The sequence below is a fragment of the Hyposmocoma kahamanoa genome, unplaced genomic scaffold, assembly GCF_003589595.1.
Source record: "Hyposmocoma kahamanoa isolate Upper Pololo Valley unplaced genomic scaffold, ASM358959v1 100021, whole genome shotgun sequence".
NCBI classification, from domain to species: domain Eukaryota; kingdom Metazoa; phylum Arthropoda; class Insecta; order Lepidoptera; family Cosmopterigidae; genus Hyposmocoma; species Hyposmocoma kahamanoa.
The window spans coordinates 9,058,523-9,070,153 of NW_020653200.1; the positions used below are offsets into that span (position 1 = coordinate 9,058,523).

At 34.6% G+C, this 11,631-nt stretch overlaps 1 protein-coding gene across 1 annotated transcript in view; it reads right to left on the reverse strand.

Moving 5' to 3' along the window:
- The window catches only part of LOC113225370, a 24,945-nt gene extending 14,749 nt beyond the window's left edge, over positions 1-10,196 (reverse strand). The window contains exons 1-2 of the mRNA XM_026457657.1: positions 10,006-10,196; positions 494-706 (exon numbers count right to left, since the gene is read on the reverse strand). Of these exons, the coding sequence (XP_026313442.1) occupies positions 494-706; positions 10,006-10,104 (312 nt within the window). The 5' untranslated portion in view covers positions 10,105-10,196. The remainder of the gene's footprint in view (positions 1-493; positions 707-10,005) is intronic.
- Between the last annotated feature and the right edge of the window lie 1,435 nt (positions 10,197-11,631).

Sequence of the window (11,631 nt, forward strand, 5' to 3'; positions counted from 1 at the left end):
TTGAAATAAAATTATAATGTAAATTTAAAAATAATACAAAGAAAATAATTGTAAATATGAATTGTAAAGATGAAAAATCCTTATTCGAAAAACATAAAAGGTAGTTAAAGCAAAGAGGAAAAACTATAAAACATTCCTATCTAAATCAATTAATCGTTCATACGTCGCGACTACAAAATTTTGCGAGTCCAATTCTTCGTAGTTCTTTCTACGCACAGAAGATGTCATGCAGTGTCGTACTTACCGCTTATGCTCGACATCTCTTGCTAACTACAGATAAACTCTGAATACCCCTCACACAATTCTCAAGTAATGATACATGCCCAGCCACATGGTGCACAAGGACGTTAGAATTGCATTGAATTGTATGGAATCATTTAAAACATTACACGTAACTGTCATGTCCCACCAACAGCCACGTGTGTTGTTGTGACCTCCTTACAAACCAACAGTAAGTTAATGTCGTAGTGTTGTACGTCAGTGTGTCATGTACCTCGAACTGCGTTAAAACCATTACCTCAGCAGGTTCGTTACAATCTTCCTCCTCGGTGACGCCTTGTTTAGCCAAGAGATCCGGGCGGTTCTGCTCCAACCGGCCAAGAACAGAGTTCAGCAGCTCATCAGAGTTTGAATTTCGCAGCATTTGGTCTAAGAAAGTGTCTGGTTCAGAGAGCGTAGAACCCAGGAACAAAATCACGCAGAATGCCTGTGTAATATAAATGTATACGTCGACTATTGTAAGGTATAATTTTATAGACAATTTGTACATAATATTACGTATATTGAGAATAGACGTCAAAAAAGTGAAGAGCCCTTTAGATATCGGCGAGGCGTTATTAATGCTTTGTATAAACTATTTTGTTACATTCAGAAATAATACGCGCGTAGCGACCAGGCCACGAGTCAGCTATATTGGAAAACTCGTGTAACTTAGTGAATTGTTTCAACTAAGTGTAATCGATCGGAAATAACTTTTGACAAGATTAGGAATTAATTTTATTAAATTTTAATAAATAAAATTTAATTAAATTTAAATTTCATAATTTTTTTAAGATCTTCGGCCGCTACCTTTATAATTGGCGAAGTCTTTAGGATACCCCAATAAATTAGTGTAGGGCATTTCTAATGTTGATCAGTAGGTACTATAATCGCTACTGCCGCGAGGGATCGCGTCGCCCCACCCCGTTCGAGTATTCAAAAAATAACTTGAGACCACAGCTGGGAGAGGCATAGAATCCAGACATAAATTCGTAGCGAACTAAAATGTATGTGTGAGTCAAACAAGTACATTGAATTATCCTATATTGCTTGCCCTTTTTAATCTCTAGTTTCCTTAATTCTCTTCTAATTGTAATTTTAATTGCTTCAAAATTTTTTATCCAAAGAATAATCCTTTGAGTAGTACGTCGAGTAGGAATTTACGCAGGAAGGCAGTAGCACAAACTTGAAAATTTACGTATAATTGCAGAGAAATTAAAATGGCAATAATTTCAATGAATATTAAGAAATATAGATACTTAAATATAGATAAGAAGAAATATGTATTTTAAAGTACTGAGAGCAGAACAAGAGTTTGACGGAAAATCGAATGTTCTCTCACTTTTCATTAAGCCTTGTGATCAGATTTGTTCAATACATTTAAGCAATGCACCATGCAATGAGTTATACAAACTTTGTCTTATTAACGGAATATTAAACAAAATTACTGGACCAATTATAATTGTTCCGCTTTACGGGATAAAACAGCCCTTAACAACGATTCGTTTGTTACACACAAAGGTCACCTCAAGAATTCATTTAGCACTAAAAATGTACCTATTTAGCGCTATAAAACCTCATACAGGGTTATTTGTAAAACAATAACAACCTCGCAGAGCTATGTTACTAACATCATAAATAAAGTTCTATGACTTTTAATCAGATTTTACTATCGTACAAAAATAACTAAATAGATCGCTCAGAACTTAAAAGTTTATTTTTGGTAAATTTATTCGAATCCGGTCGGATCAAAAGAATTTTTCTGAGTGTTCAACAAACTAGTGGAGTAATTTCACGTAAAAAAAATTTCATATCAATTCAATAAAAATTTTAATTGATTATGTTTTGTAAAAAATCACGGTGCAAAAGTTGTTATTTATGACGTTAGTAATACATGCGTGGTTGTTGGTATTTTAAAAGTAACTCTTTAAACGAGTATATTAGGCAAAATGCACCAGGTGCCCGCGACTTCGTCTGCGTAGAATAAGTACTTTGAGCAGCCTACTATACTATTTACTCAAGAAATGATTGGTTCTCCATACAAACTACTTACTTGAGAAATGATTGGTTCTCCATACAAAATTTCATCCCCCCTTTAAGATTTATTTTTGTGACTCAACGTCCTTCTCCTAGGTCACATCTATCTCTGTACCAAAATTCATCATATATGGTTAGGCGTGTAAACGTAACAAACAGAGTTAATTTCGAATTCTTAATATTAGTTTGGATAGGCAACTAAGGCATTTGCAACGTGAGTTAAAATAGCCCTTAGGCAGTCGCAGTAAGCGATCCAATAATATCGAGAAAACTCTGTGATATGTGCAAGAAGAGACGAACATTATGTGCATGCAACAGAAAATTAACTTCGGACTTCGGAGAGGAAAATTAATTTAAATAGACACCTCCAACCAGTTGGTACCGTAGGTACTTCTATTTGTACCGCACCAATGTTTATGCTCAGAGGGCCTACCACAACCTCTTAAAACAATATTACTTTAACCTTACATTGACTTTTCATACCATGACGCACTTAAAGTAAGCTTACTATAATGTTAAAACTACAATGATTTATTGGCAGATTTGTGACTATTCATTCGCTCATTTCGTACTATGACGCGACTTTAACATTATAATAACATTGTTCTTATGTCAAATTTAGCAATCTTAAAATAGTTACACGGATGCAATAGAAACAATATTATTTTCGAATTTATTGTCTAAATATTGATTTGTAATGATTAAAAGGTAAGTTGAACTTATTTATTTACATATATCTCTCCAATATTTTGTTTGTTTTTTATTTAATAGTACATAGGATATAATTTTTCTTTAAATAAAAATACGCCATGTTTATTTCGTAAAATTATGACAGCGACATCTATATACTCCTTGGCGACACTAACAGTTGACCCTAGACCATAATTCCAAATCTTAGAGGATGGAAAAAAATTGGTTTCCATTATAATTGTAAGTCAATGGTTTCCATAGTCAAAGTTCCGAATTCACAACGTGACAATCAAGACTCAGCTTGTTTTATTTATTTTTCTTCATGAAAATGCGGAAAAAATAATAAATAAAACAAAAAAAAAAAAAAAGAAAAAAAACAACGTAATTTTAATAGATTTCATTATTACATACTTTGCTTTTTTGGTTAAAATTCTCTGAACGTAAATAATATTAAGTACTTTAACATTATACTACGATATGATGATATGTAACATCAAAAAAGAAAGAGATGATATTATACAGTTCATATAGCGTTATTTCTTTCCTGTTTTTAGTAAGGAATAGACAATATAGGGAAATCATTCGTTCATTCAGTCACTTTAGCAATAATACATTACTTGGTTGATAGGTTTATCGTGGTACAAATATGAATAATATTATAATAAGCTTACATTAAAATATGATTGTTTTTTGAAAGATTATATAGATATGCGCGCCGCCGCCGCGTTTTTCCTCGCGTCGCCGCCGCCGCCGACAATGCAATCGGAGCACCGTTCAATTCGATCAGGCGCTCCGATCGCACGCACGCGCACGCTTCTGTATTGTATATGTGAGAATGGCGACGCCAGAAAATGACTTTTCTAAGATAAAATTATTTATTTTATCTTAGAAAATAATATTTTATTTTGGTAATATTTTATTTTATTAATTACATTATAAATGTCAGTTCGCATTAGGCCTCCATCGCACCTGGTGGAAAGTGACGATGAGGTCGACGATGGAGCATGCACACCTAAATAATGCCTATTCACTTTCGCTTATATATATATACGTACAGCGCCTAAATTTTACTTAAGGAGCAATTATTTTAGTGGTTGGTTTTGCTATTCTCCAATTCAAGGCGTTTTTCTCTCTCAATATACTTTGAGTAGTGAAAGCCGATTTTTATTATCTCCTGTGTCAATTCCTGTATAGTGGCGAACTAGAGGCTAAAACTTGGCAAATAGATGTAATTCCACGTACGTTTGAGGTCGGTTTTTTTAGTAGGTACTCTGTACTGAGATTATTGTATAAGTTTATTTTTGCAATCGCATTGTAGGTACTTATTAATTATAATAAAAGCATACCTCTTGGTTTTGATATTTGTTCTTTTTAAATACTTATATTGTTAAAAAGTAATAAATGCAGTTAAAGAACTATGAAATGTATGAATGAACGGTATGAAATCTTAAAATAGCGTCCTTCCTAGTAGGAATAAGTTTTCGTTAGTTTATACCATCCACCATGGTCCTGCCTTAGGGTAGTATTCTAGGACTCTACTCAATGCTCAAGTCAGGATTGCACTGCAACACAAGCACTGGAAATACGACCCTAATGGCAGGGACTTGAGAATGATTTCGAGTGCTTTAAACCATACTCAAATCCTGACTTGAGCATTGAGTAGAGTTCTAGAATACGACTCTTAGTCTCAATATCTACGACTTGCATTTTTGACGTTGTCATATATCTAACCCAACCTACTCTGAGCTTACTTTGCCTTAGTTTACTGTTGGGCCCTCAGATTACAGAACTTTGTAATTTGAGGGAGATTAGAAATTTTGTCTGTCATTCACAGGTAGGTACAATTCCAGAGGTTGTGGGAAAAAAGGAACATTTTAATAATGCTATAACTATTTGAAATTTTATAGTTTTCAGAAGATAAGTGACAAACCGTTTAATATTTGCACATACCTAGGCAGTCGGTATGACTGATAATTAAGTATACTTTTTTGGCTAAACACGTGATTTCCCGTCTAAAAGCGTCAACCACTGGATCACTTGCCTTATCTATTTATTTACTTCAATGTTTACAAGGGTGTCTACAAATAATAATGACTAACTCCCAAAATGTCCACGTTGCGCACGACTATGTGCCGGTGCATGGTCGCAAGCGCAAGCCCGTAATGGCGGAGGCCGCGGTTGATTAGTCATAATCTCGCACTGACAGACCTCTCTGTCAACTACGCAGGAAGACAGTGGTCCGCAACATTTTTTTGTAAAGTACAAAGAGGTACTGTTCTGTAGAGTTTGAATGTTTTTTTCTTTATGTTACTTTTTTATCTTGGGTGCACGTAATTTTCTTTAAAACTGTTCTTTCTTCAATTATGTTATGAAACATAGCACGAATTTTTACAATTTAGACTCACTTGACGTAATGTTTATTCAGATGAGATGTGAAGATGTGCAACATGATTGTGTCTATTATATATATTTATACATTGTAATGTATATTATGGACATTATATATTATAAAATAAGCCTCTCTCTGAACAAATGCAATGTATATAGAGGAACGACCCTTTCCATTGTAAATTAAAGATAATAAAAAGGAATAACGACAATAACAACACAATAAGATCATAAAACGCTAGGCTAGCATTAGGATGGGCCGCATTCGATAACCTGGATGACATCCTGAAATCGCTTGGTAACCCGCTCATTCAACCAATGTATGCTATGCGCCATAATCATGACTCAGAAGGCTGTGAAAGTTAAACCATCAAGCGTGACATGCCCGGCATCGAACTTATAGACCGTGTTCCATAATCTGAAGGCGAACTAAGGTACAAGACATCGAAGATCGGACGACGGAGTTCAGATGGATCTGGGAAATTTATTGCAAGGTGTGGTGATGAGAGGTGAAGCGAGATGACGCGATGTGATAATGGTGGCCAAAAAGCCGTTATAGAAATGTCGTAGATTATAGAGACTAACGCAGGACCATGGTGTATGGTATAAACTAAGGAAAACTTATACTTAATAGTTGGCGAAGTTGGGTTGTCATGTTAAAAACGATAACTCCTAATACTGCCATAAAACTATACTTCTCATTGAAAAACTCGATCGATCGTCACAAACTTCCTTCCTTGTTCGGTACTTCTAAGACATTGAAAGTATTACAAACAAGTTGCGTTCATCCAACGAGCTCAGAGAAATGTGAGGTTTCCTACTCGGGCGACACGTACAAAAAGATCATACAAAGTTTAGATTGCACACTTCTGTAGTCGTAATTTTGCCCTCCGGGTGACTCTTACAATTCCATTGCGAATGATTGCCGACTAACCACAGTGTTGGTTAGTCTAGATATAATAACACGCGGTGTGTGTAAAAAGTATTCGGAACCATGCGTAAAACTAACATTAACGGACATGTAGACCTTGTATTTCCATCCATTTTTTTAAGGTAAGGTTGTTTAGATGTAATTTTATCCTTCTGCTAGTGAATTCATTAATAATTTAATTGCACTTATGTTGCACAAAAGTACGACTTCCGTACATCAAATTATTCATAAGAAAATATTTATAAGTGTTACACTTAAGTACTTAAGTACGAAATAACGTAAACGTGTAATTTTCGTTATTTTAATAACATTGTACGTATTCAAAGAATATATATTTAATTTCACAAAATTTACTTCTTTATTAATATTTCCATCAAAGTGCATATTGAATTCACTAATATATATAGATTTGTTTCTATAGCCAAGATTACATGTTGCAGAATATCAATTCACACATGGGGTATATGCTATCTATAATTAAATTAGTAATATTCGACCCGTCATTTTATTGGAGTAATTTATATGGTTGATCCATGTACTTAGTAATAAATCTGCGTGAAGAAGTAATTGTTTTGTTCAAATTTCTTATTTCGATTTAATAGTAGGTACCTACTGAATTAAAATATTTATTCTAAGTGAAGAAATAAACTTCTCACAGATGGCGCTAGGGAAAAATAGTCGTTAAAAACCAAAAAGAAAGATCTGCAAGAAGCACATAGAACAAGACGTAAGGTCTGCTGGTTCGTTCCGTTGATTAAATGGCAGAGCATCTGACATGGATTGCTCGAGCGTGCTGGTTCGAATCCAGCCGAATCAAATGAATTTTTCTACGTGTTCGATCTTTGTTATTAATAATTATAACAAACTAGTGGAGAAGGCCATATGCGCTTCAGTTATGCTGTCAATTATGGGATTACTTTCTACCTATCACTGCTATTTATATACCTTTCGTAAGGCCCGAGAACTACGATGTAGATTAGTCTCGAATGATCAATGAACATAATACTTGTATGATTTTTTAGTAGAGTAGTGCAAGTTAAGTTTTTGTGGAAAGTGTATCTGTTACGACATGTTTTACAGTAACTTCTTCACACTTTTGGAGAAGGAAATTCACACATAAAAAGAAATTAGAATGATTGATATTTAGATATTTTTTATGTGTATATGATGCGTACCACAGGGTGTACCTGGCGCGGCTACCAGTCATCAGTTATAGTCTTGTTAAAATCTGTATTCGGAAATCAAAATTACCATTGTAAGCTGCTGGGACATTTTTTTTTAATTTTCGTACTATTTATTGCAGTGCCGTGTAGTAAGGCGTAATAAGGTTTTGGGGCGTCCTGGTCGATGAGCAAAATATTAATTCGCTCTTATTTTTTCAGCGGACAAAAGTTGGAAGTCATTCGTAAACATCGAAACACGTTTTGTCCAAATACAGAGGATTATTCTAAAAACGATGCAAAAAGGCAGGTATACACCTATGTAGACGGCACACGTTTACATAAATATCTAGAACTAATTAATTCTTACGAGCTAAGAATCACACAACGGTATTGCATCGCTTATTTTACCTACAAACTTTGCATTAATTATGCTATTATTATTACCAATATTATTACGCAGAGTACAAAAAGTTTGAACAGAACAGAGTTTGAAGTACATAAAGTGGAGAGATTAATGTAGAGTCCTCAATGTCCTTTAAATGAAAAAAGAGATACCTTGAATATGTAGATACTAAATAATGTAAAATTTTCAAAATTACTGTAGAAGCCGACAGAAAACTATACAGATGAAAAATCGGCAAAGAAAGATAGATTTTTTAATCATAATCAGAATGTAGACGTAGAACCCCGGTTAAAACAAACTTTCATAAATAATTAAGATCAGAATAGAAAAATATAGCGAAAATAAAATCAACGTATTAATTAGCCTAGTAAAGTAAAATTATTTTACCTTTTAATTTAAAATGTACAAATTTCTTATTTTCCACACATTTAAAGTAACCACGATACGCTAAAATATGTGTACAGACAATAAAATAGACCAATGTCAACACTGGCAAGTATTCACTAACCTTCTTTAGGAGGTCCTTCAAAGCCATGGTTAAAGAAAACTAGTAATGGATGTTTTACTACTCATTAGTGTAAAATAAACAGTGACCGAACCATGAGATCGGCTATTGTGAATTTTTGTTCAGGCAGAGGCTCTTTTTATATCGTGAATTATCGTCACAATCCTTTATCATTGTCAAAGTGTTCACAAAAATCTTTGATGTTAATCACGTTGACGAGGTATACTAGTAAGGATAAGGCGATATAAAAAATATTCAAAGAATCATCTAAATTCGAAAATTACAAATATAATTAATTACTGAAGTACTGGCACAGCTGAACCCTATGTAACATTATTATAACTTTAAACAAAACCGACCTCAAAAGTTTGCTTAACAGCTTTCGCTGTGTTCGCTACATCTATTTGCAAAGTTTTATTGAAATTGGTTAACGGAAAGTAGGTGAAATCCAACAATCCGGATTCATGCCCGAAATTGCCACACTTGATGGAATATTTTCTTCAAATTTGTTTAGAACCACTATTGAGGTACCCCCTTTACAACAAAAAAGAATCCGCGAAATCGGTTCACATGATATCGGAGTAATCGAATAACAAACCCAAAAAAGACAGTCGAATTGAGAACCTCCTCCTTTTTTAAAATCGGATAAAAATTAAATATCCTGTACTTTTGTACAGGATCATTGAATAAAATCACGGCTGACTTAGAGACATTTACCTAGAAAATTCGAGGATTTCCCTTGACTTCCATGGGACGCCCTCGTCAGATTCTAACTTGATGACAATGGGACCACCTTGAGAGTATATCCTTTTAAAATAAAAAAGAATTTTCAAAATCGGTCCACAATTGACGGAGAAATCGGTGAAAACACTATACATGCCTATAAAATGAAAGAATTTCCCTCGATTTCTATAAGATCCCCTAACCAGATCCTAGCTCGGTGACAAAAGAATTTTCAAAATCGGCACAATTGACGGAGAAATCGGTGAATATACATAAAACATACTTACAGTCGAATATGTACCGTTCTCTTTTTTTGAAGTTGTTTAAAAATTTACTTTCTAGTGAGAAGAATATTGATTGTAATATTGTAATAAATTTCAACGTACGAAACGAAAATTTATGCCACATAACTAAATATTCTGGAACACTTAATTCTACCTTTACCTACTTTGCCTACTAAGATTAAGCAAGAAATTACGACATACCTAAACGCAAAGTTCAGTTTAATATTAATTATTAAAGTAAATTTAGCCTCACGGACAAGTTATTTACAGTCAAACAATTCATTTACCTTGTGTTATATGAAATACAAAAGCTAATAATTTTGAACTTGTAAAAAATGTAAAAGCAGGTCCATATTAAGCTACAAATAATAATTTTAATTTTGTATATTGCTGACAGGTTTAGCGAACAGGGATTAGTAAGCTGTTATCGACGACACTCTCTCTGATTACACCAACCAATAATCAGTATGGTGCAAATGAAAAAAGCCATGATTGGTAGAATTAACACAAATAATCCAAAGTTGACATTTATTTATATCGCTTCTATTTGTATTCGTACATAAGGCGATACTCGTGACTTTGCTTGCGCTTTTGTACCCAATATAAAATATTTTGTTATTTACCTTTTTTATGATACCAAGTGACAGGACGAACAAGTCATGCGCCTGGTCGTAAGCGACAGGCCTGTCCATAACAGTTGCGCAGACTGCATGCGCACTCATTAGGGAGCTGTAACTGTAACGGGACAGATACAATGACGAGGTTCTCGTGTGTACGCATGAAACGGTCTTCAATCAGACGGCTCACTGCCACTGAGGACTGCACGCGTTCTGCTAGCGGCAAGTTCGCGAACCACGTAGACACTATGATTTTTGGTTATATAATATGCAACGGTTACGGTTAGGGCGCGTTCCCACTATGTCGTGACGACAGATTGTCGTGCAGTTTACAGTGTCGTGGCTTGTATATTTAAATGCAGTTGTTCACATATAGCATGACACGATTAACTGTCGTTTACGATTTTTTAACATTACAACGACAAACTGACGTCACAGTGGGAACAGCTAGAACGACAGTCGTCACACAATAAAAAAAACGTCACGATAAAAACGTGACGACAGATTGTCGCAGCCCCTATTGTCGTCACATTTTATTTATCGCTGTCCACTTTGCAGTAGCGTTGGGTCGTAGCCAGAGATGGGCAAGGAGGCTGTCGTGAAACGATAAATTGTCATGACGATCTAGTGGGAACAGCTAGTCACGACAGTCGTTCAACGATTAAAAATCGTCCACGACAGATAGTCGTGATATGGGAACAGGCTAGACACGACAGTCGTCTAACGATAATAAAACGTGACGACATAGTGAGAATATATATATATAGTTGCCGATTAAACCTTTGTATTTAATAGCTATCTTGGCATGGACTGCTTTTTTAACAAATCGGTTCAAAAGATAGTTATTAATTCATGTAAATGACACAGCAGGCGTATTGGAGGGGTCCTGTTACGCCATGTCGCAGTCTATATTTCATATGATTTTCATGCAATTTCGTGAAGTTTCAGTGAAATTACATAAACAGTTGAAACGTATGTTGGAGTGAGAGGAATAAATAATTAACATTAGTGGAAATAAGCTAAATTTTTTGACCAAAATGTAAATATAATCAACTACCTCCAAAGCAAAGTTTCATATTATTGTTCTTATGGTAACCTTAGCTTAAAAAAGGTAGCAGTAGAGCTCCTTGTGAAAGAGTTTGTCCAGGTAAGTACTGGCAGGTTACCCATATAGCCGAATAACGGCCAAACAGAAATAATGTGTGCGTTTCGGTTTTGAAGGGTAAGGAAGCTGGTGAAATTACAGACACATGAGACTTGTCAACTTATATCTCAAGGTGACAGAGAGCGCAGTGGCAGTGTGTCTTAGATTTTTGCTATTTTAACCTTTAAGTGGCATTGCATCTGCTATGGACAGGCATGTCGCTTAGCGCCGGGCGCACGACTTGTTCTTCCCGTCACTTGTATCGCAAAAAAAACAAAGAGTGAGAATAATATCTTGGATATGATTACTCGATTGTTATATTTTGATAAATTACATATATAATATAATTAAATATACAAAGATGATATTATATATATGGTGCGATAATGTAGATAAAGTAATAATGTGTGATAGACAAACGGAGTTACTGATTATCAGTACGTACAGATTTTAAGCTATTACCTCAGTGTAGATCACGAGACCAAAAT